This window comes from Lacerta agilis, chromosome 1, assembly GCF_009819535.1.
Source record: "Lacerta agilis isolate rLacAgi1 chromosome 1, rLacAgi1.pri, whole genome shotgun sequence".
Taxonomy (NCBI): domain Eukaryota; kingdom Metazoa; phylum Chordata; class Lepidosauria; order Squamata; family Lacertidae; genus Lacerta; species Lacerta agilis.
In genome coordinates, this window is record NC_046312.1 from 58,367,902 (window position 1) to 58,394,559 (window position 26,658).

Sequence of the window (26,658 nt, forward strand, 5' to 3'; positions counted from 1 at the left end):
ATAATGTTCTGTTGCTGTTAGGGAGAATTGTATGCACACACACAAAATGGCTACTCCAGTGTTTGTTATACTATAAAAGGGACTTTAATTTGACTAGATCTATACAGTACTGTGATGTGTGTTTAACTTCAATGCTATAGTGTGTTTTCATTGCTGCGTTAATATTTCTCCTCCTAATGCTGAATTGATTTCACACCTCCAGGAGTCTGTGTACATAATTATATTAAATGAATATTTCTTGGCCTCTACTGCCTTTTAGGGTTCCCTGACTTCCTACTGCTTTGTCTTTTTAGTGTTTGAATGACTGTCCCTTAGAGTGGTAATTTTGTCCCATAAGGAAAAGCTCCTAGGTATCTTTATTTTGTCCCATAAGGAAAAGCTCCAAAGTATCTTTATTAGGACCACAGTGGTGCAACTGTGGATTTTGTAGCTATTAACACTTGGGGCCAACAGTGGGAGTTGTCTCCACTGTCAGTGTAAGTCCAGGATTTGCCATCTTTTCATAAAAAGATGGCAAATTCTGCATTGGTATAACTTAGCATTCAGAACTTGTGAAATCGAAAAAGTATTGCTTATAAAGTATTACATGTATCAGGGATGGGGAACCTGTAGCCCTCCAGATGTTGGCTGGGCTTCAACTACTCTCAGCACTAACTAGCATAGGCAGTGCTAAGGGATGATGGAAGTCGTAGTCCAACAACATCTAGAGGGCTACAGGTTCTCATTCAGGAACTTTAAAAATGGCTCCCAATAAGGGACGTGGGTGGCGCTGTGGTCTAAACCATTGAGCCTAGGGCTTGCCAATCAGAAGGTCGGCGGTTCGAATCCCCGTGACGGGGTGAGCTCCCGTTGCTCGGTCCCAGCTCCTGCCAACCTAGCAGTTCGAAAGCACGCCAAAAAGTGCAAGTAGATAAATAGGTACTGCTCCGGCAGGAAGGTAAACGGTACCGCTCTGACGGGAAGGTAAACGGCATTTCCGTGCACTGCTCTGGTTTTGGTGTTCTGATGTGCCAGAAGTGGCTTAATCATGCTGGCCACATGACCCGGAAAACTGTCTGCAAACGGACTTCACTGTCAGGGGTCCTTTACCTTTACCTTTAAGGCAGTGTAGGCAATCAGGGTTTCTTTTTTAGTTTACAGTCCGTTTTAATTTTAAAAAATGTATTTTTATTATTATTATTTTTAAAAATGTTCTAAATAGTTGTTTTTGACTATTTTGCTGTTAATTGTAAACTGCTTTGAGGTTGGTTTTTCTTTTTGCAAAAGGTATGTAAATTTTATGAAATGTCTGCTATCACAAGATTTAGTTCTGTTTAGAATTGGCAGTTGGTTCTTCCAGGAACTATAGGAATTGGGTTCTCCAAAGAAGAATCTTTCCTGCATACAGTGCTGCATTCTTTTCCCCTCTGTCTTCACAAAGAGGGGATAAATGATAAAACATATTGAAGCAGAGCTAGTGCATGCCAGGTTTACATGTAACAATGTAATGAATAAAAAATGGAAAACTTAATTAAGAAAAAACGATTCTTCACAAATTACTTCAAACACTAATAGGAAACCTAAAGGATTTGGTGACTTTTTGTAACACTTGTATATATGCAGATCAGATTGTAGAATGTACAGTATTCAAGAAATGGAAAAACAGAAATGTACCCATTAACCTTTAAGTTGCATGACAGAAGCCACAAGCTTCATTAATATTTATATGCTGAACCATTTAAGCCATATATAGTAGTACTACCACTGGGAAAATCTCAACAGCCTTGTAGTTCTGAGTGTTCATAGTTCTGAGCGTCCCTGACTTGGCAGATGTACAGCATATTACTTCAGGAACATAGTCCTGCACCATTGTTTCCAGTGGCATTAATTGGATTACATACCATTTTTCGTTGCCCTGTGTTAATTTACACATATTTCCCATAAAAGTCAATTCTCCCTTCTGTCTGGATTGGGGTGGGTAGCGGGAGGAATGACAATTTGTAAAATAATGCAAAATCAGCTGCATTTTTTTAAAAGAAAGAAAGAAAGAAAGAAAGGGAGCAGGATTCTGAAAAGAAAACAAAGTAGGGTAAACTGAAGATGGGATTCAGTGAATGTTTAAGATGACTAGCAACCCTTGCCAAAAAGAAATTAGCAGAAAATAATTGGCAACTTGGGTAGTGCAAACTGATGCCCTATAAACTTTTAAAGATCATTTGATGGGCAGCTGCTTTGTGCTCCCTTACTGTCTTTAGCAAACAGAGAAGCCCTTTATTTTTGTAGCTTGGAAGTTATGGAACTTCTGAAATGACGAAGGTCTACAATTATCCTTCTTGGCCTGTGGGTAGCAAATGGAAAGGCCTTTGGTAGCCAGAGTTGGAATGGTTTATTAAATTACTGCTGATGCTGACTGCAGGTTGGTTTTTTATATAGAAATTGATGATGGTTTTTTATAGGAAGATTTTTCTGACGCACAGTGTAAATTAATAACGCAGAGTCGTCTTCAGTAAAAGAATAAAAGCATTACTGAGTTAAAACTTGTTTGCAAGTAAAACAGCATAGTGAACAGAAGATTTAAACTAGCTTCAGAGCATACAGAGAGTACAGGCTTCACTTCTGAGTCAGGCTCCGTACACACACTGACTCCACCCTAACTCATGGCTCCACAGCTCACAGGCTCCAAAACTGTCTCCAAACTAACCGGTTCCAAATTGCGTGTGTAGACCTTTCACCTTACCCTTAAATAAATTCACACAAGACTCAAATTTTGGTTGGGTTTTTGGCAGAATTTAGGCCACAACTTTATTGATTGCAGCAAGTGAGTGGTTGCATAGGCTCTGGTTCAACTATCTCCCTGCACTGTGGCAGGCAGCGCTGACCCAGGGCACCAGCATTGGTCAGCCTAGGGCAGTGGTCAGCAAACTTTTTCAGCCATGGGCCGGTCCACTGTCACTCAGACCTTGTGGGGGACCAGACTATATTTTGAAAAAAATATATGAACAAATTCCTATGCCCCACAAATAACCCATAGATGCATTTTAAATAAAAGGACACATTCTACTTATGTAAAAACACGCTGATTCCCGGACCATCCGCGGGCCGCATTTAGAAGGTGATTGGGCCGCATCTGGCCCCTAGTTTGGGGACCCCTGGCCTAGGGTAAGCACCTGGAACAGCGGAAAGCTGGTGCCCGGCTAGTCCACCACCCAGATGTCCCCCTGGACTTGGGCACAGGCACAACCCCTCTCAGGGTTGACCAAACCATTGAGTCCCTGGATTCCTTTAACGGAATACCCTTCGCATAGGGGTGGCTAGAGCGTTCTGCCACCCCTATCACCTGAACCAGAGCCTATCCGCAACCTTACAAGTTGTCACGATTTGCTACGCAGCAGGCGAAACCCAAATGGCAACAGCCAGTCAGCCAAATGGGGAAAATGGCGGGGCCCAGACTCACTCTGAACAGCCTTCCGTGCACCTGTCCCAATGACAGATGACACACGGCGGCATAGCAAGGTCAAGCACAAGCCCTAAATATAGACAGAGGTCACCAGGTGTTCTAATGCACTAGCCCAAAGAGGAAGCTCAGGGACATGTGCATGGGGCTTATGTAGGTCCCTCAATGTAAGTCCCTCGATCCTATTTGTTAGCGTCCCATTGGTCAGATTATACCCAACATTGAGGGACCTACCAATAGGGTGTTGTGGCTGTCCAAACGCTCCCACCCACAACACAAGGGTTTGGTTGACAGGCCACACCGCAACACGTGCCCTCTTTGAAGGGAGGACATGATCTGTCTGCAAGTAGATACAATACATTTATACAGAGAATGAGTCATCCTCAGGATGAGTCACAGTGATTCAGTATACAGAGTGATTGTGCAGCTTTACAGCATTTCTCAACATTTCTAGACTGCTTTACTGCTTCTGCTCTCAAATACCTTTGTCACATGACATATTCCTGTTTTCAGATCTCCTGTTTCTTCTTTACTCTATCAGGTACAGTAGTTGGGTTTTAAAATATGCATGCAGTGTCCCAATTGACTTTGGGGGTTTGGGGGCGATTAACTATGCAAGCTCCAAGCTGACATAGTTGAGAAGTCTGATCTTGGGAGTACTTTCTTGAAGGAGTGAGGCTGCCTCCTCTTAACCTTTGAAATGCCCTGTTTTGGGGGCTTAATGCTGGCAAATATGCTATCAACTGTAGATCTAAACCTGCATAGCTTCCTGCTGGCATTAACTCGCAGGAACAGGGTGGGGGCTCCATAGTAGATGTTCTACCACATCCACGAAGTTGCTCCCAGCCAGCAGAGACACCTTCACCCCATCTTAACCACTTTTAGCCAGATATGTAGGCAAGGATTACTCTGAAAAATAAGAATAAAGACCATTGCTGACAGCTATGTTCACAATCCAGTAGGGAAAAAAATGCATAAAGGAGTTGGTGCTTCAGCACTAGATAAAATAATGTGTAGCAAAACTATTATTTCAGCTCATTCATAAAGTTATGTGAAGAGCCATGTCTTAAGCTCTGAACCACTTTGGTTGTGTTTAGATTGGTAGGTTCAGCTGAATAGTTAATGCACAGATAAATTATAGTTGTGTCTCCTTAGAAGCCTTTGCAACATAGAATTGTGGTGTTCTCAAAAAATAATACTTACTATGATTGCTAGGTAGAATCACCTCTTACATCTAGCCTGCCAGAATTGCATTGGGAGGAATACAGTAAGCTGGGAGGATTTTGTTGGACATAGATATTGCCTGAAGACATAATGATTCCATTGTCTAGGCAGCTGCTTGTGTTATCCTATCCCAATGAAGCAGTTTTTCAAATGCTGAGATAGTGTGCTGAATTCATCTACCTGCCACATATAACAAAAGCACCTAGTTATTTTGCAGTCTACTCTGAAGAAATACATATTTTTGTACTCTGATTTCCTATATATAATCTGTAAAAAAAAGAGTGTACATAGATAAACACTATCTGGGCAAAGCACCTCTTGGGATGTTATTAAGTCATGACCTACAACTTCAAACAGTCACCATGGCAAGCAAAATCTTTGCCAAAAACGTTTTGGACATGGTTTAAGAAAGTCTATAGAATAGTAGAACCAAGAAAAAGGGAGAAAGAATTAAATAATTTGGTCTTTTTTGGTTGATATTTAGCTGTTGAGGTTTTTCTTTTCTCTTCTGGAGAACAGCATGGCATATATTGTCTGTAATAGCCAGCCTCCATTTAGCCTTACTGACTGTGTTCAGCAGCAGGAAATCCCTTTTTGGAAACGTTGAATGCTGCAAGACCTAACTTGTTTTCATTTTTTGCTGTGGTCCCTGTAGAGTATCTTAAATGCTTGTTCCTTGCTTTGCCTAAAATAGCTATAAGAACTTGAAAGAAGAAATGAAGGTTAAGAGATAAAGGTTCTTCTTCCCTTTTGTGCATTACCAGTTTGGTGACTTCTGCTCACCTTGCCTTATGCTTGCTTGTTAACTCGGACATAAAAAAACAAGAAACAATAAAGCCCAAACTGGATAGGTGTGTTTCTACTGTCAAAAGACCCCCGTCATTTTTATTTAAAGATCTGATTCTATGCCCATTGTATATGTAATGTGTATATAACATTTGTAACACATTTTAGACACAAGAACAGTGAAGAGTAGACCATTTATTAGTGCTTCTTTATCTAGTATAGCAATCCAAACAGGGCTAGCCAAAGATGTTTTGCCGCTTGAGATGAAGGACATACAAAAACTGGCAGTGGGGATGAGCGAATCTGTCATTTTCAGAAGGGCTGTGTTTCAGTGCATGGATAGTTTGGAAAGTAGAAATTAGGTAGGTTCACCTTTAATTGTGAACTGAATATAATTTATCTCCCATCCTTAGCTGATAGGACTGAAAGTTGAATCATGGGATATTTTCTTCTGGTGAACATGAGGAAGCAAGATAGTTTGTATGGTGTAAGGCAGGGGTGGCCAACTCCCAAAAGACTGCGATCTAATCACAGTTAAAAACTGGCGGTCATCTACCCCCTTTTAGTGGGTTCGGGTCAAAATTATTGAGCTTTTTTAGGGAGGAGGAAAGCCCCATTTTTTAGGCGTTCAGGTAAAAGTTGCTGTGCTTCTTTAGGAAGGAAAGCCCTTTTTGGGGGGTTCAGGTCAAAGTTGTTGAGCTTTTTATAGGGGAGTAAAAGTTGTTGAGGGGAGCCAGTGATCTACCAGTGATCTACCACAGGTGTCCAGTGATCTACCAGTAGATCACGATCTACCTGTTGGACGTGTCTGGTGTAAGGCAAGCCACATGACCAATTCTGCTCTGTCCATCCAATACTTTGCTACCGGACCTAGTGTGAAGCAAAGGTGTGAGGCCCTGATCAGATGCATGTTGCCTGTACATGTTACTCATAAACAAGTGCCACAAATGCAGCAGTTCTTGCTCCCTAGTAAGTGAGCTTTGAGCTGAGGCCTAAGAATACAACCCCATAGCTTACAGAGTAAGTAAGCATGCAGAAGATGGTACTCTTGGAATATAGAAATAGGTGAGAAACAGGTGGTTTTAATGCCCCATCCTAAGTATGGTAATGCCACATTTAGTTCACTGGAACACATTTCCAATCAAATCAGCATTGAGTTGCAATAGTTTTGAACTCTGAAAACAGAAAAAGCTTTTTTGTTTTATTAAAAGGAATGACTATTCTCTGCTGCCATTGGATCTGCACAGTGCTGGCTAGTGGAGCTTTCTGAAGTAATAAGAGGCCTGCTGTATGTAGGCTTAGGAGACCTGATGGAACCCTCAAAGACTCATTGTGACTTATTTGCATTATACTGCACAGATATTATGCAGACAAAACCACTTGCATTTGTTCTTACTTGGGTGCCATCATTTAACAATCAGATGGATGCAGCCAGGGTTCCATCTAGTTACCATATTTCTCCATGTATGTATAAGACTAGGTTCTTTTTTTAACCAAAAAATTAGGTTTAAAATTGAGGCTCGCCTTATACACAGGTAGTGCTGAGGGGGTGTTTTCTTAATTTGGAGCCCCCCAAAATAGGGGGCGTCTTATATATGGGGTGTCTTATACACGAAAAATTACGGTGTTTCATCCTGGATAGATTTCAGTTTGTGTAGTCTGATGAAGTGGGCAAATTACTTGCCCTTCCTGAATATTAAAACCTGCTAGGGCTGGACTTGCCATTTGGACTTTAGAGTTGTGTAATGACTTTTGGGGTGGGGTGGACAGTCATAGGCAGTGTTTGAACCCTGTTTAAAACACTAAAACAAAATATGGAGACTTGGATAATTCTGGATAATTATCACCTAGTATCTAATGTTCCATTTTTTGGAGTAAAATGTTGGAAAAGGTAGTGGTTTTTCAACTCCAGGTGGTTTTGGATTACAAATACCTTTGAACAATATGTGGCTCCCAGACTATTAAAACTTGCTTTTCTCTATGAGCTACTTTAGGCTCTATTCTTAATTTGTCTTCTGTATAGCATTTCTGAAGAAAAAAGGGGAAAGAGCCCAACAAGGGATCTTTTTGTTCTTTGACAAGAGAAGGCAATTATGAACCATTTAAGTTCTGAATGGAGCTTCCCTGACAGTACTTGTCTCACTGATTTCTTTGACAGCAAAGTGCTGGAAGCAGCTTCTAGCTTCCTAAGACTGACGGTGCTTGTTGCGGAGTGACAGCAAAACTAAAATAAATTGTAATCATAAAATCAGTTTTAAGGTGTATAGTTATAACTCCCTGTCCCGCCAAGGGGCAGGGTTCTTTTGGAGTCTGGATCCAATGAACACACCAATGGAAGAAGAACAAATATGCTTTTATTTCTAGATACAATCAGCAGCAGACAAATGTAGCATACCTGATAAAAGCCCAAGCACAATCTCCCCTTCTGCCGCCCGGGGCCCCAAAGGAGCGGCAAGAGAGACCCCCATGCCAGGAAACCCACAGCACCTGGTCTGTGGCGAAGCCCAATTGGTCCCCTCCATTCCTTCGTTTATATAGTTAACTTAATAGGTTTGATTGATTCCACCTGGCTGTGGCCTGGCTAAGATCATTGGCAGCTGAAGGTTCACAACTAATTGTATCTTCCTCACCAGCAACTTATTACAGCTGGACATCTTCCTTTCGGCATGTACCATAGATAAGCATTACTTTGCTAATTTCAAGACTGAGGATGGAAAAGGGAGGAAGATATGCCACCTGACTCCTCATGATTACAAAGATCTTCCGCGAGTTTGATCCCTTGATCAAAGCTTCCTCCTCCTTTATTGAAAGCCCATAGGATGGCTACTTACACTGGGGGGGGGGATTTGTATGTCTCCTCACAAAAAAGGTAAACAGAGAATATCAATATGCATAAATTTTGCATCTGCTAATTTATATGCATAGATGCAAATTTTGAAAGGATTACTGTAGTTTAAATGAAAACACAATACATCTCAATATAGTGGGGAAGTCTGTGTCCAGGTGACATGTATGCCTACTTTGTTGTCTGGGTCCTAACTATTGATGGATAACTTCATACTTCCTGATCTTCCTTGTTATCTTCAAACCAGACTTTGACTGGATATTCCTTAAAACAGAGGGCATCTTTAGACAGAAAACCGTTGACCACTCTTAAGAGCCCAGTTTGTTTTCCCCATTGCTGATGTGTTCTGTTTAAAGAAGAAAATGGAACTTTTTCCAGATATGTGTCTTCAATTTGTTGGTGCATGCATTTGTATGCCCTGGACAGTAGAATCACTGTGTTTGGGTTTGCTTTGATGAGTGCCATGGCCTGGCTGGACACAGAGGAATGGTGGGAGGCACCTGATGGGGAACCCCCATGGGAAGAAGGTTCAGAGCCCGGTGATTGGCAGTGGGGTAATAATGAGTGGTCAGAGGGAGAAGAGGGAAAAGACTAGAAAGACAAGGTGTCAGAAGCTGAAGACATAACAGGTTTCAGAGAGCAGGGAGAGCCTGTGGCGGAGAGATGTCCAGAAGTGGAAGCAGGAGAGGAGGGAGGCCAAGATACAAAGAAGAGTCAGGCAGGTGAGGAAGCAAAGGTGTCTCCCCCTCCTGCTTTGATAAGCTCCCCTCCTCTGTGGTCTCCCAGGACTAGGAGGGGTATGCGTGAGAAGAGCAAAGACAGGCATGCTGTCATAGTCTCAGATTGCTTGGGAAGAAACTGGTAGAGGAGGAGACTTAGGTAGCTGTGGGAAGGGGGTGGGACCCTCAGTCTCTACAACTACCTCATAGGGGCAAGGCCTGCCGAAGAAGAGTTGCTGTGCTCATTAGGCCTGGCAGTCCTGAACAGATCCTGTTTCTTCTAATAAACAGTTAACTTCACTTACTCCAATGAATTTAAGGCTGGCGTGCTCCTGCCATGAGTTTCTAGGTTATTTTTGCCTTCTCTTCGAGTTCATTTTCAAGTTGAAATATTTAATTTAAACATTTAATTTAATATTAAAATACTTTGTTTTGCTGCTTAGATACATTTAATGGCAGTTAAAACTTGATGTGTGTTAGATGATGCAAACTCATTTTTTGTCCTTTCTCTCTCTTTTGCCAGACGTGCATTTGTGCACAAATTCCTAGTCAGTAATTTATTGCATGACCGAGCCTGTCAGGGTTTTCCATTTCACAATGCGGGTCAATATTTTTTTCTTGTGGAAAAAATGGTAACTGATATATATTGCACAGCATTCCATGTGTTTATACCCTTGTCAAGAGTTTACCAGACTTTTGTTATAAAGAAAGCAGACTGAAGTCAGAAAGATGGGGGGGGGGAGAGAATGAACAAAATCTCACCTTCAAAGCTGCCAATGTTAACTTTTAAAGGTCTCCCCCCTGCATTTTAATAGCTGCCAAGGAAAATCTTCAGTACCTAGGTGCCATGGCATGTTTCAACTGCTGGCATCCTTGGGCAGTTGCCAAGGACCTAGTACTAGCATCTGCCCTCAACCCTTTTTAACTCAATCTCAACTTGCCATTCTGAGCAGCTCTCTATACCTGTCTCTAACTGCTTCGTTCATTTCCCAAAATGCCCATCTCTCTGAGGCATTGGCTACAGTCATAGATCTCAGTAAACCAAGGATGAGCAATGACTGGCTCACAGCTTCTGCTGCTCAGCTGTGACCCCATGCAGCAATTAGGTTTAGAGAAATCAACTTCTTTTTGAACCAGTGGCATCTTTTTAAATATCTGACTAGTGTGCCAGCGGAGTGGGCAGTTTGAATGAGAGAGGGAGGGAGAGGGGAAATGGTGTGACCACTGGGGGCACTTTTCTGTGGGCCATCTCAAATCTGGGAGCAGACTCTGTCAGGTGCATAAGATTTCTAGTCTGTATTGAGAATGGCTTTGAACAGTGCATGATTGATGCCTAGCCTTAATTCCGGCTAGATGTTATTATTTGGAGGCTGTATTCTGGGTGGGTGTGCATTACCACACACACATACACATGCATGTTTAAATAAACACACAGGCATAATAATAAATGTAATTTTCAAGAGCAATTGTTTTCATTAATTCACAGAACACATGACTGAATAGTGCACAGCATGTAAAATGAAATTGATTCTTCTTCTTTTTAAATGCAGTTACTTTGAACTGGAAAGCAGTGGCCTGAGAGATGAAATAAGATATCACTACAGATTTAATGGAAAGTCAAGAACAGAAGTATTTCCGTATCGGCTGGCAGATGGACAGTGGCATAAGATTGCGTTATCACTTAGTGCATCCCACCTCCTGCTTCATGTCGACTGCAATAGGTAAAGTTACTTCTCTGTACGTTTCTCTTGAATAACTGCCTGCTCTTCAGACTAAAACTAATTATTTGATGAAATCTGCCATAAAGTTCTGTATGTGCGAAAAAAGAAAAAGAGAAAGAAAATTGCAGAAAAAGTGAGTGTGAAAGAAGACAGCATTAGAATGAAACAGTAGGCTAAGCCTGTGATTATGAACAAAAGGCTGATTGCTGATTTTGTGGTAGTGGGGTAGGGTATTGAATATATCTCCATGTTCTGTAGATATGTGCTCAAGCAATGTTTGCCTTGATTACATATAATGCACTGTGCTGAGCTGTCCATAGCTTTCCGAGTGAGAAAAGCTTCTCTTAGTATACCTCCATCGCTTGAAGGTGTTATTATGGTTGTTGTTGTTTTTTAATCTTTGAATGTAATGAAAGTGCTTTGGGGGAAAAAAATCTTTAAAATCTTTTCTAAACATAAACTTCTAAAAGCGTGATATACCTTAATTGCTTAGAACTCCTACTACTAATTCACTGCATCAAATTGTTCTGCTGTTCTGTAAGAAGTTCACAGTAGATACAGGTCTACTTTAATTGGGGGGGAGGGGGACTTGTGATATTGTAACATTTATTCATTTATTTATGTATAGGCTAGAGCAGATGTTGAGGGTGTAGAAGGAAGCACACAGGCAGTTCCAGAGCTACAAGCCCAAACCTCACTAGAAACTAACTTGTCAAGCTTATACTAGAATACTTACTGATGTTAGGTGTAAAGCAACTTTGCTTCCAGTGTCTTTTAACTCACCTAAAATCATAATTCCAACATAACAAAAACAGAGAATAACATTGAAGCATTAGCTATTAAAGACTTAAAAAGCATTATGTTACACTTACTGCATCCTGTTACAGGTGGGTAGCCGTGTTGGTCTGCCATAGTCAAAACAAAATAAAATAAAAAATTCTTTCCAGTAGCACCTTAGAGACCAACTAAGTTTGTTCTTGGTATGAGCTTTCGGGTATCTGAAGAAGTGTGCATGCACACGAAAGCTCATACCAAGAACAAACTTAGTTGGTCTCTAAGGTGCTACTGGAAAGAATTTTTTATTTTATTTTGTTTTTACTGCATCCTCTTAGAGTCTTGGTTGAACTGGCATAAATCATACATAACGAAATGCCTACAAGATCTGGGGGGGAAACATAGGGGGATATTTGGCATTTTTTATTTGTCATAGGCTGCCTGTTTTTAGTTGGATTTGCTGGCCAGTGACCATGACATGACATTTATCACATTTGAAATTTATTTAAGGTATTTAGGAATGGGTTGTATCAGGTGATTTTGTCTGTACGTGATTGAGGGTCGACCTTCTAGGAAAAACAATGGCTGAAGTGCTGGATATTCATGTCATTTTGATATTTCCCCTCTGTGTCATGAATTGTGTAAAAAGATAGCTTCCTTTACATGCCTAAGTGATCCATCACTCGGCGGTACAATATTTTTATCTGAAAAAACATTTGGAGAAAATATCTGCACCAAGGAACATAAAATCATTTATTGTTATAGGAAATTATAGAATTCATTTATTTGGGTTACATGCTTGAAATGTACATTATATGGAAAAAAGTATTGCATGGTGTAGATAACATCATACATTCAATATTTATATTGAATGTAATTTTTATTTTATTGTACAAAGTTTGTGTTTTTATGTATACAATAACCTCACAACAGATAAATGGCAAAATAGCCAGCTTGCAAACTCAGCTGCCTACAGCATTTTTCTTTGTAAAATGCTCTGCATGTAAGCTTGTTTTAGGCAGTAATCATGCAGGGGACTATGACTTCAGCTACTTTCTGACAGCACGCCATTTTTACACGGATATTTCCATGAACTGGAGCCCACTTAGCCCAAGTGCAGGGGGATTCTGCTGTTCTTGCTGTAGCAGACTAGCATGGCTTCCTTTTGGATTCCTCACACCCCCACCCCCAGTCCAGAGATGATGTGCTGCACTGTTTGCCCATAATATATGAGAAATTTGTTTTCCATGATCAATATGCATCACACCTCCTAAGAGTTACTTTACATAACGGGGCAACATCAGTGTCTCTAAAATACACATTCAAGGGGAATTTTCATTGAAATATGGTACATGCTTGAAGAGCATACATTAAAAAAAAATCACATTTCCACTTGTTTTCTCTATGGCTGAAGAGCTTAAAGGATTGCTAATGGGCACTTAAGCATATGCTGTTCTGTGGCGTTTCCTAGAATGCTTTTCTTGCCCTAAAATGTGTACATGTTGGTTTACAAGGAGCTGTTTGTTTATTTGTATACATTTGTATACTGTTTATCATAAAAAGTGGTGGACAACAAAAAATCAAAAAGTTCAAATAAAACACCTGATTAATAAATTCAAATACCAATGATACAATTGAGGGAAAGTCTGGTTAAATAGAACAGTTTGAAGCAAAATATGGGGGGGGGGGGGATTCATTGTTGATGCCTGCTAAATTTTGAGTTGTTCTCAAGTTAAACGTCACAGAATTTGATTCACAATAAGATCATGCTGGCCACATGACTTGGAAATACTGTAGCGAGATGAGCACCGCAACCCTAGAGTCTTCTGTGACTGGACTTAATTGTCAGGGGTACCTTTACCTTTTAAAGAGTGAAGAAAGCCACAGTTAGCATGGCCTTCTGTTGAGTGAATTTGGAAAGCAATTTCCACAGTCCTTCCTAGAATTATTTAAAATTATATCCACTCACTCTTTCTTCTATCATAGAAAGCACGAGGAATTAATGTAGATAATTAAATTACAGTTCAGTCTTTATGTTTCTACTTTAAAGTAAGTCCCATTGATTTCAATGGAGCTTGCTCACAAGTAAGTGGGTAGAGGATTTCAACCTTAACATATTGGGAGGAATTCGACCTTAACATATTGGGAGGAGTTCAATATCACACTAAGGCAATCCTCCCATCAGGACAAGCATTTAGGCTTGCCAGATGGAACAATCCCTTTTCTCCCACACATGCTCTTCAAGGGGATTTCCCAAACCCCCCTACAAGCCATTTTTTGGGGGTGTGCGGGGGAAGGGGGGAAATGCTTGTAGCTCAGCCTTCTAGCATCAGTGACACTGAGCAGAATAATACACCTTCCAGGTTTTGACTTGTTTGTGGATTGCTCTTGGCTCCAGCCTAGAACTGTCAGTCTGCTTTCTAGACTGGAGAGTGAAATTTCTGGCAGGTACTAAACACCTATTAGAGCATGCTCTAGTTAGGGGTGCACAACCTGCAGCCCTCCAGATGTTGTTGGACTACACCTCCCATCATCCCTGATCACTGGCTATGCTGGCTGGGGCTGATGGGAGTTGTAGTCCAGAAACACCTGGAGGGCCGCAGGTTGTGCACCCCTGCTCTAGTTGATAGTTCATATATGTACATGGGTGCCTCATAACACTTGTTCATGCTAGAACCATGTACTTAGCACTTCCTTTACTTCTAAGCTGTCTCCCTTGATAACACTTGGTAGTTCCATGGAGTGAAGGAAGGGTGGTTGCCCTCTGGTGCCACACTACTACTACAGCTTTTGAAGCAGAGGTCCCGCCAGCGTCCCAGTTTAATTCTCTTCGTGTTTCTAGATGCAGTAGCAAACACCTGCAAGGCAGGTTCAGATAAATCCTGACATCTTGTAAACACTTCTTGAAGAGCTGTATGTGAGGCACTGAAAAAAAGATAATGAACTTGATCCTTCCTCCTTAGAGTCTTGACTATAATTAACTGAACTGCTTCTTTCCTAATGCTGATTGATAGCTCAGTTGTGTTAGCCTCTTTGACATGCTTATGTCCAGTAGTTTTTTCAGTGCCTTTGTTCCGCATGAAAGAAAGGATTTCTGCATTTTTTTTTATTTGCTCAAGATTATACCCCTCCAATAAGAAAGTTCAATAAAATAATTTCAAATAGCTTATTCTGTGCTGACTAGCTCATGGGCCAATTGGGCTTTTAAAGTTATAACCACAATACGGCTGTTGGTAAATGCCAAATAAAGGTAAAGGGACCCCTGACTGTTAGGTCCAGTTGCAGACGACTCTGGGGTTATGGCGCTCATCTCGCTTTATTGGCCAAGGGAGCTGACGTACAGCTTTCGGGTCATGTGGCCAGCATGACTAACCCGCTTCTGGTGAGCCAGAGGAGCACACGGAAACGCCGTTTACCTTCCCACTGGAGCGGTACCTATTTATCTACTTGCACTTTGATGTGTTTTCAAACTCCTAGGTTGGCAGGAGCAGGGACCAAGCAATGGGAGCCCACTCTGTCACGGGGATTCGAACCGCCGACCTTCTGATCGGAAAACCCTAGGCTCTGTGGTTTAGACCACAGCGCCACCCGCGTCCCAAATGCCAAATAGATTATTGTAATTTGCTAATAGCTTAGGCTAAGGGGATTCTTTCAGGATGTTTACCAGATTAAAAGCACTGGATGTCGGGTCCAATGCAGAACAAATGATTCAGATTAAAGAAATAGAGGTCCTTACTGAATGATATTTTCAGGCTTGATTCCCTTCTACTTAATCATCTTCTGCAATACTAGTTCTGAAGACAACTTTGATATATTATGTACAAATGTTTGAGTGGTGTTCCGCTTTCATTGTGGTGTAGCCAATGTGGTGTAGTGGTTAAGAGCGGTAGACTCGTAATCTGGGGAACCGGGTTCGTGTCTCCACTCCTCCACATGCAGCTGCTGGGTGACCTTGGGCTAGTCACACTTCTTTGAAGTCTCTCAGCCTCACTCACTTCACAGAGTGTTTGTTGTGGGGGACGAAGGGAAATGAGATGGTTAGCCGCTTTGAGACTCCTTAGGGTAGTGATAAAGCAGGATATCAAATGCAAACTCCTCCTCCTCCTCCTCCTCCTCCTCCTCTTCTTCTTCTTCTTCTTCTTCTTCTTCTTCTTCTTCTTCTTCTTCTTCTTCAACCAACACTTAAATTGTAAGCAAAGCAAAGCAGCATGAAAGTTGTGGAGTGTATGTGTGTGGTTTGACTAATAATGTCACAGGCAATCTGTAGTTGATACACTTGTGCAACCATATTTCAGGCCAAGGGCAGGTCAGTCGAGGAGTTTGGCTGCTTTGACCCAGTTTCTAAGTTTAGGGGACAGAGAATGAAACATACCGGTACTTTGAAGTCAAAGTGAAGCAAGTTCAAATAGCAAAGTGGTCAGCTGCCTAAGTGATTCAGAAAGACCTGAAGCAGCAAAGGTACCTACACTAAGCCAGTGTGGTGTAGTGGTTAAGAGCGGTAGACTAGTTATCTGGGGAACCGGGTTCGGGTCTCCACTCCTCCACATGCAGCTGCTGGGTGACCTTGGGCTAGTCACACTTCTTTGAAGTCTCCCAGCCTCACTCATCTCACAGAGTGTTTGTTGTGGGGGAGGAAGGGAAAGGAGAATGTTAGCCGCTTTGAGACTCCTTCGGGTAGTGAAAAGCGGGATATCAAATCCAAACTCTTCTTCTTCACTAATCATGATAATTATATCAGTTGCCACCCTGAGCCAGTTAAATAGCACATTCTGCTAATATACTGCTTTTAAAAAAATAACTTATTACCTAAACTTTTGTATACAAAAGAGAACTGAACATTTTCTTAATTTTTTCCACCCAAGTCTTCTGCTGACACTTCAGTCAATTTCTTAATGCTGTGAAAGTGATTAGCAGTGTCTTACAAAGGGCATGGCAACCAGGAGTACTGTCAAGAGCTGCCAAAGTATCTGAGCTTTCCTAATCTTCAGTGGGTGGAAGGCTGCACTTGAAAGTACATGTGGAATCCAGTATTAGGGAAGGCAGATTTCACATATCAATTTTGCCATTTTACGATGGCTTAGTAGCATCTTAGGCTTGGAGATGAGTTCTGAATGTTTAATGAAAGGCAGTGGTTTCCTGAGCTTCTTTGAGCAAATTAAGTCACAGGAGAAAGTAATGCTGTTTTAGTTGGTAGACTTGCAGGTTTTGCATCCTTTAGTGGTGTTCACTGCTTTCCCTTTTAATTGCTCATTCAGTTCAGGTGAAGAAAATCCTGGAGTTTGAGGGGAAAAAATACCTGTTGAAGTTTGTAGTCTCCCTCAGTTTACAAGGGTTGTTAAGGAGGAGCTACAACCATTCTTATCTATGGCAGTGTTACATTTAGCAAGATAAGTTGGTTGTCTTTTGAACGTGAGTGGTGCTAATGCAAAATAAAGGTAAAGGTATCCCTGACCGTTAGGTCCAGTCGCGGACAACATTTGCGCGCTAATGCAAAATAGGTGACCTCTTTTAGGTTTTGCCTTGAGCTGTCATTGCAGGAGAAGAGGTGGAATTTGCTACTGAATATGAATGTGACTCTTTTTTCACTTGTTTTGAACCGTTAGCATGTTGTATGCCACATTGGCCTTGTTCACAATTAATAATAAGCCACTGTAGATACTGTACCTTGTTGGCATTGAGCAGTGTGCTAGTGTATGCTGCCCAGTTGCTCCTCTCTAGATGTGAACAACTGTCAACAAAGTATGCAGTTTTGGCTTATTGTTAAAGCTAAACCTGGGATCGTGGTTTACTTATATTGTTAGACTGCCCTTCAATCTTGATAATATATACAGGGTGATTAATAATGAAGTATACAATTTCCATTTACTATAAATGGAAACCATATACTTCATTATGAATCACCCTGTACTTCAGGCCACCTGTCAACCAAAGCTTTCAGGGCAGCGTGCAAAGAATACCGTAAAATATAATATAAAATCAACAATAAAATAATACAATTAGTGAAGTCACAGCTTAATTACAAAACAGCAATAATACAAAAGTCACAGTGGATAGAAACTGGCCAACCAAATGCCCCCAATCCATATTTATGCTTTCCAAACTGTTCCATATGCAGTATAGTGGTTCGTAGTATCACTTTCGACACCTGAATGCTGATTAGTCATTGACCTCAGGCATTCAAATGTGGTATAAAATTGTAATTTGAATGCTTAAATATGCAAAGAGAAGCTACTTGAAAGATTAGTGGCATTCTAGGCTAAAAACATGAGGCTTCTTGAACATGTTGTTATAATTTAACTACCGTATGCAGTAGTGAGATGTGACTAGCAAAGGAGTGGGGTTCAGTAAAAAGTATCCAGCGTAATGCATTTGTCCATATGTTAGTCACTTTAACATCTGTTTTTCTATCTATGTCCTAAAATTGCTCTTCCCAATGGCAATTCAAAAGCCTGAGGGAATAGTTAAATAATTTCAGGTGTAACTCAAAGATGACCAACATCAATAAGTGTTCTTGATTAAAAACCAGAAGTAATGATATTATTGGCATTAGCAAATGCCCAGTTGATGTCTGAAGAGTAACAGGAAGGGGAAATGTTCAGCTAAATGCAGATAATCTTACATTCCATAAAATAAAATTCTCCAAGAAACGTGTGACAAATTCTTTGGGACTTGAACACACTAGTAATGCTTCCACAAAATTTTAGATTAGAAAGTTATACAGTATAGATGTTCACGTTTATATATGTAAGTTAAACGTCTGCTTGGTGCTTTGGAACCTAATACTGTATATCAAATTGAGATCAGTTACTGGAACTGTAAAATAGTGTTTAAAAGGGAAAAATATACAGTATATAGGAAATTGAAAATATATAACTTACAGAAAAACGTAATTCAAATCCATTAAGAAGTCTCTTGTTGTTTCATAGTATTGTTCACCTGCTTTGAAACACCCAAAGTGTCTATATTAGCCCTGGCTATATGTGGAATCTCTCAGTCATCATTGATACGTATATTCAGAGGACCCTCTTTCATCTTTTGAGGCCCCTGGCCAGAGGCAGCTATTGCCCATGACACCAGAAAGGGCCACTAGGATGTCACAAGGGCATTGCGAATGTGGTCAGAAGGCTGTGGCCAAGCTTTCCCCATCCTCCTTGCTTGCAAAGATACTGTAGATACTTGGACATTGCAGTTTTATAAATACTTAGCACCTAACCACACCGGAAGGAAAGAAGTGGTACTTAAGACTTACAGTAGTATGGCCATTTGGGGGCTGCTTGGATTAATGCTATTTAGGTCAGGCCCTTGACTATGTGAAATTACTGCCATTGTTTGTTAATATATTTTGTAACCGTTGTATTTCTCCAGAATAACAGTGATGCAGTAAACAAAAAAGGTCATGCCTTGATGTAGCTTGATTATGAAGCTCAGTGGTTGAAAGAAGGCAAGGATATGGCTTACATGCTGTGTGTGACTAGATTCCTTGTTTTGTCACAGGCATTCTGTGTGTGAATGGAGAGTTGTATATTGCAGTCAACTGATTTACAAGACTGGGATATTATAATGGTTGCCTCTATTGTCGTGGTGATTGTTGGCTCCCTGTGTGATACATTTGCAGCATTGTGTAATGGAATGAATTGTTCTAAGCAGTTAAGATGATAGATTTCGGGATGAGCAAGCACAATGAATTTGATACATTTGAGCAAACTGCCAAATGTATGGCTGTTGTAGATTTCTCCTTGCTAAGCTTTCTAAAGCTTGTGCTTCGTTGCAGGGTACTCCCTCAGATGGTAAATAACGATAAACATTTGACATCCAATGCATATCTACTTTGGGTGTATGTGTTATTGCTGTCTTTGTTGTTATGTTATTTTCGTGTTTTTGTACTGTAAACCACCCTGTGATCCTCAGATGAAGGGCAGTATAGAAATTTAATTAATTAATTAATTAATACTTGATAGTCTGAAATGTAGCATCCTAACCCTAACCCTCACTTAAAAAAAACCTCCTAGTATATTGGAAATGTGTAATGCAGGATGGCGGAATAGGGGGTGGTGGGAGGCTATGCTGAAGCTGTTCACTACATGTAGGGGATTTTAAACATGGGGGGAAAGCCTTTTCTTGAATTCCAGAAATCTAATATGCACACCTCAGTAATGTAATTGTGTAGAATGGTGCTAGGACCTTATGTTCATGATATGGGAGCCTTCTTTCTAGTTTCCTGCATTCTGTCCTACTCATACAGACTGAGATTCTGGACTGGACACTTAATATCAGGGTCATGAGTTCAAGCCCCACATTGGGCAAATGATTCCTGCATTGCAGGGGGTTGGACAAGATGACCCTTGTGGCCCTTTCCAACTCTACAATTCTGTGATTCCGAGTGAGGCTCCCATGGTTCCGCTCTGACATTTAATCCAATTTATTAGAGGGGGACTTGTGCTTTGCTTACTGGATGCTCAGCAGCTCAGTTGTAGAGCACATGCTTTGCATGCACAAGATCACAGGTTCTATCCTCCGCCTTTCCAGGTACAGCTGGGAAAGACAGCTGTCTTAGAGCCTGGAAAGCCACTTCCTGTCAATGTATACAATACTGTGCTAGATGGACCATTGGTCAGATTTGGTGTAAGGCAGCTTTTATTGTTCAGTGCTGACAGACAGTGCCTGTACTGTAGTTCCCTCTTGATAGAGACCTGATGGTTGTAGTTTAAGATGCAGGATGTCACAAAGCTCTTCAACGTGGAGCAGAAAAGATACTGATGGACAGGTTTGTGCCTTCGACAGAACAGAGATAATATTGGATTATGCTTTACTTGTGACGTTTTGTATTCATCTTATTTGTATGCTGCTAATGTGGCAGAGGGAGAAAGGATGCATAATGACAGAGAATAATTTTGAATCAAACCTAGCAAGGCTCACACGAGTAATTCAGTCACTTACTAAAGTGTGGAAGTAGATGCATTATCCCACCCTCAAATATTATGTATTTGGCTTTTACACTCTAACAGCATAAATTTAGATGTTAAACTAAAGTGGTAATGAATTCTCAAAACACAGGATGCTTTTTTAATGGTTGATGCTGAGGTTTTAGCAAACTGATAGCAAAGCACTAAAATGATTATTTCCTTCAAGAAAATTCCTGTTACACATTCCCCTTTGTGTTTCTATGATGTCCCAGAAACAGAGAAACAATAAACACAAAATATGATTTGAGAAAAATGCCAATAGACTTCGGGATGCATTTCACTGTCTTAACAGTGCAGTCCTTTTACACGTCCACTCAAAAACTCAAACCCATATAGTTCAATAGGACACCCTGGTAAGTTGTTAAGGATTGCAGTCTACAAATTAGAACTGATTGAGGGAGGGCAGGAGGGAGAGATGTTTGAAATTATATATAGCCTGGGGTTAGGATTCATTGACACAGGAGGTCATATAGTCCAATACCAGAGGGGGATATGGGTGGTTTAGTTTCATCATGATCAATAACAGCTTTAAAGTGATATGTCTGCTTCAGGCAGTGGCTGAATCTTTCTGTCTAATGAGGGCCTCGATTTAAATCTATATTCACAATTTGCGAATATGTCTCATATATGAATAATAGGACACTCATCTTGCATGGATTTTAGTTGGATGCAGTTCTTAAGCCTCCATCTTGAAAAGTAGAAGATAATTCTGAGGGTCTTGTTTGTTACTTCTAAAATTATCTTAATTCTCCAGTGGTCCTGGGGTAAGGCAGTCTGTAACCTTCATGAGGCACCTCTTCCTAGGTGGCAGACAGGTCTTCAAGCAAGAATGGCACCATGGGGATGGACTTTCCCACAGCTACATATTAATTTTATTTGCATGCCTTTTAACAGTTCAAACCATGCTCAAGGCAGCTTACAGTATAAAAAATACGTAACTGCAACAGAACTATGATGAGAGAGGGAGAGAGAGAGAGAGAGAGAGAGAGAGAGAGAGAGATTTCAACCTGACATTTAACTGCAGCTCAAGAATGTACAGGATCAGGGGCGCTGTCAGAATCTGTGCCTTCAAGGGGCTCCAGAGGGCTTTGGAAACACCAGTTTATGTGAGGCATTTGTGTCCTAGATAAAGGAAATACTTCCAGATGTCAAGAAGGCCCCATTGAAAGGATACACTCTGTCCAAAAAAAAAAAAAAAAGAGTCCAGTTCCCATTATCATTCGCTTTAGCTCCTTCTTCATTAAAAATGACTTATTTCAGAAGTTCAGGAGACTGGAAAACCTCATAATAGAAAATTCAACAATAAACATCTACCAGAATCTCTGCAAGAGACCTTGGTTACCTCATAAAACCCTTTATAGGGTCAAGAAAAAAGGAGGTATAGCAACACCTAACCTAAAATGGTATAAAGACTCAGCTAACTTACACAATATCCTTTTGGTTTTACAAGGCTTAGACCAGGCCCCATGGTTAAAAGTGGAGGATGATAGTGGTCAATACTTTATGCGTCCACCCCCTTATTATAAAATGTACAAGACACTAGAAGACCTCATTAACCCCTTTCTAAAATCAGATTTGACCATATAGAAGGAATGGAGACTGAAACTTTGACCTTTTGATTCCCCTTTAGTCCCAATAACTCAACACTCTTCCTTTTGCAGCCAAATCAGGCTCATTTGCTAGGTGGGAGACAATGGGATAATATATAAACTCAAGACACTTCTACACTAATCAAAAGCCCCTTGCAGCTCCAGAAATGAATATTATAGTGGGAGATATAACACGTGACTGGTTAGAGATACACCAGATTATACACTTTCTAAACAAGCCCAAATATAAGGACTCCAGCATTTTGAATGACCACTGGGAAGGGGAAATGTATCCCAACTATATATGTATTTTGTGTTTTTGTATTGTGATTTTATGTTGTAACTGCCCTGAGACCTGCGGGTATACAATGATTGATTGGGCAAAGGATGTATAAAATTTTCAGCATGTAATAGCCTGAGAGAAAATGTTATGAAGATGATGTATAGATGGTATCTAACTCCGGTTAATTTGGCAAAAATGTATCATGGACAATGTAACAAATGCTGGAAATGTAAACAAATAGAAGGGACATTCTTTCATATGTGGTGGACGTGCCCGAAAGTAAAAGACTTCTGGGAGAAGATTTATAATGAATTGAAAAAAGTGTTGAAAAACACATTTAGTAAAAAACCAGAAGCCTTTTTACTGGGCATTGTAAACCATGAGATTCCCAGGGAAGATAGAACAGTCTTTATGTACACCACAACAGCAGCAAGAATTCTACTTGCAAAGAACTGGAAGACAGAAGAAATACCAACAATTGAAGAATGGCAGATGAAAATGATAGACTATATGGAGCTCGCGGAACTGACCGGGAAACTCCAAGACCAGAGGGATGACGCGGTGGAGAAAGATTGGATTAAATTTAAAGTACATTTGAAGAAATATGCTAAAATTACTGTTTAAAACAGATAGGTGGAAATAGGCTACAGATATAGAAGATAGATAAGGTTTAGTAATAGAGGAAGTAATGGTAATGCTATTAAAATTAAGATAAGATGATTAGAGTTTTAATATAAGAATAGAAAAAGGTAAGGAAATTACTAAAGATGATTTACAGGGAAAGCAGCCGGAGAGGATGTGAGGAAGTCAACTCACAGTTATATAGAAGAATAGTTAGGTTTAAATAAGCATTTTGGTGTGGTAGTGGGTTATGTTGTTTTTAATGTATGTGATTTTTGTGTAGTGTTCTTTTTGTGTTATGATAAAATTAATAAAATTGGGGGAAAAAGAGACTTGCAGGTATACAAATAATAATAATAATAATAATAATAATAATAATAATAATAATAATATTAACAACAACAACAACGAATTACATCAAAACATCGCTGATGGGAATGCAATTTACCTGGCTCTCTAGTGGTGGTTTTGCCAAGAAATTATTCCCTTTTGGGACAAAGATGTTCAAACAATCAAATGATAGGGACTAGACCCAAGATTAGCCTTACTATCTTATTTAACTCCTCACATTAAGAACACAAAACATTCTCCATTTATTAACTGCCGCTAGATTTGGGATTGCAAAAAACTTTAAATGCAAATCTTTTTGAAGCCTGGATTTTGCAAGTATGGGACATGGTGCTTATGGAAAAATTAACCATTTCACAAAAGGAATATCGATCTGAGAGAGGAAAGACTAACACCTTTTATACAACATGATATTCTTTACAGTAGTACCTTGGTCCTCAAATTTAATCTGCTCCGGGAGTCCATTTGACTTCTGAAATGGTTCGAAAACGCAAGACGTGGCTTCTTATTGGCTGCAGGAGCTTCCTGCACTCAAGCGGAAGCTACGTCGGATGTTCGGCTTCCAAAAAATGTTCGCAAACCGGAACACTCACTTCCGGGTTTGCAGCATTCAGGAGCCGATTTGTTTGGGAGCCAAGCCATTAAACTACCAAGGTACCACTGTATTGCCTTTGTTAAGACAATCAGACATGGTTTTCACCCTTCATTGACTCATGGAACGTTATGGAGAAACACATTCCTTTGATTCCTTTCTTGAAATATCTAAAACTACAACCATCAGCCACTATTTCTCTTTCTTTTGTGTGCAACACTAAACTACTGTATGCATTCCTTATATGGGTATGTTTTGTTACTTGAAATTAAAAATCAGTAAAAAAGTATATGAAGTATTTCTATCCTCATCACACTTCTAGAAACAAGCACAGGTTAAGTTTCTGTTAAGTTGCCATAACAAATGGAGAAGGATGCTGAAATATTGCATAGAATTAGGTGGATTAAAAACAGTTTCAAATAGGATAGAAATATCAGTTTCACGGAAATCCATATTAAAAGTTGTATCATGAGCTCTTCACTAATTTGTGAATTTTACGATGAAACAAATTTCATGGTTAATCAAATTTCAAGCTTCAGGGAGTATACTGATTACCGTGGCGAAGAGCTTTTAGTCTCTTTGGGAAGTGCTGCTCAATTTGCTATGTGCGATATGCTGTTTTCGTGTCTTCAGATAAACCAGGGTTGAAACTCTGCTGAACTTTGTCTCATTGAGTTATCACCACAGTTTAGAGAGAGGCGAGTGATGTATGGTTCAAAATATCTGCAAATGCAGGTCTTCCACCCACCCACCCCAACTTAGGTTGGGGGTGGGTGGGAGGGAAGCTTGTCACTCTTTATGCCATTAGGACAGTTTGAAGAGAGAGGAAACTGATGACTTGAACTTTGCTGCTCTGCAGTTCGTCTAGTAAGCATGAGACTTGATAAGCCCAGAGAAATAGGGAAAACCAGTAGGGGCACTCTGGTCTTATGTAATAACAGTCCTAGCCAGGCTCTGATGTCTGTAAAACTCAACCCTGTCTGCTTCACCTCTATTGCCTCTAGAATTGACTACCTGTCTATTTTGGACCACATGTCAGGGACCTGGCAGGGCTTTCCCAAGTGTGTGGTGGAGATAAGGCAGTCAGGGGCTGATCCAGGAGAATAGACCAGTGATTTTTGGGATTTGGTGTCCCTCACAAGGCAGGAGCCATGGAGGGAGAAGGAGGACAGGTTGAATTAGTCAAGGCCTGAGGGGTGGTCACAGGATGCATCAGAAGCAGAGGAAGAGGCTGCCCATGTGAAGGGAGAATCAGCTAAATCCTGCAATTCCCTGCCCTGCTGTCTCCTAGCCAAGAATGGCTTAAAGAGGGAAGAGCAGTGACAACTTCCATGTAGGAGAAGCCTCAGGTTATACACCCTGTTAGAGTAGGGTATATAAGCTGGTGGGGTAACTGCTTTATAGGGCATGGACCTGGGAATAACTGCCTAGACACAAGAAGTGTGTATGCACATGTGTATCCTTAGGAGCTGCTGTAAGTCAATAAAGAATTAACTACAGTATCTGCTTTCCTTGGCTGGGTGGTCTCAGGACACCATATCACATGTCTCTTGTCCCTTTCATTTTTATCCCTATGCCCCAAAACTCTACCTTTGCCTGCCTCTGGCTATTTATAGGGTATTCAGTTGAATTATAGGGTATTCTTTTGGACCTAACCTATGTCTCCCCTGGACCACATCATTTGCCTTTTATCTCACCGAGTCTTGGCAAAAGATACATGCTTGACAAACATACTAAGTGAGTCATTGGAGTATAGCCATTATATGGATGAAACACGTATACTATTTGCTTTGTTCTAACACAACTTCAGCTGAATTTAAATACATTATAGCATAAATATTTCTTTAAAAACAAAGTCTTGTGTATAAGAATGTAAGTTCCAGAACCACAGGTAATTCTTTAAAAAACATTTTTTTAATTAAAAAAGAAAGCAATTCTGGACTATTTAGCACTTATTCAACTCTGATCAGTTGTTGAACTGAGAATCTTTACATTTTGGTTTTTAAATAAAAATAGCTTATGCTAAACCCTCCCTCCTCCCTCCCTCTCTCTCTCTCTGTGTGTGTGTGTGAGAGAGAGAGCCAACTGTGTTTACCATTTTACCAAAAATATGCTACTATTGCAAATGTCATTATAGTTGAGATTTGCGGGTTTTCGTTTATTTAAAGCTTTAAATGTGAACAAGCACTTGCTTCAACATTTTAAAATTTAGGCCTGGTAATATTTTTCATCCCTCTGAGCCAAACAATAACTTCTTGATTAAATAGTTGTCAGGCACTATTGTGCCCTCCAAATTCAATAAGAAAACACTTCCTTCAAGATCTGAAATGTTTATCTAAATAACTTTCTTCTTGTTAGATGATTGGGAACTCCTGCAGTATGACAAGAGTTGGACATGTGAAAAAAAGGATTTTTCTTTTTACCAACTAGATGCCTTCTTTTTCAGGAGATAGGAAGCCGAATGAATAATTCAGCTAAAATAAAATTGAAGGGAGGTTTTTTTCTTTTTTAAAAAACCAACACAGTCTGTAAACACCATTTAAAAAAGCAATCATGCCTGGTATTAACACATTTTATATGGAATCAAGATAAAACAAGTGGTTGAAAGAAGCAGCAAGCTAATAGTAGTCTTAGTACAGGGGCTCTGAAATATTTGTAATTTTGTTTTAAATGCATAGAGCATTGCAATAAATGAATCTAGAAACAGAGCATGGGTGCTTATAATGGTGCAAGTTCAGGTTGTACCCTGATCACCTCCTT

General features: G+C 40.3%; 1 protein-coding gene across 5 annotated transcripts in view; it reads left to right on the forward strand.

Annotated features, from left to right (window-relative positions):
• NELL1 (neural EGFL like 1) overlaps positions 1-26,658 on the forward strand; it is a 361,894-nt gene that overhangs the window by 80,378 nt on the left and 254,858 nt on the right. For all 5 annotated transcript variants that reach the window (XM_033150888.1, XM_033150879.1, XM_033150869.1 and 2 more), the window contains exon 4: positions 10,558-10,728. In XM_033150888.1, the coding sequence (XP_033006779.1) occupies positions 10,558-10,728 (171 nt within the window). The remainder of the gene's footprint in view (positions 1-10,557; positions 10,729-26,658) is intronic.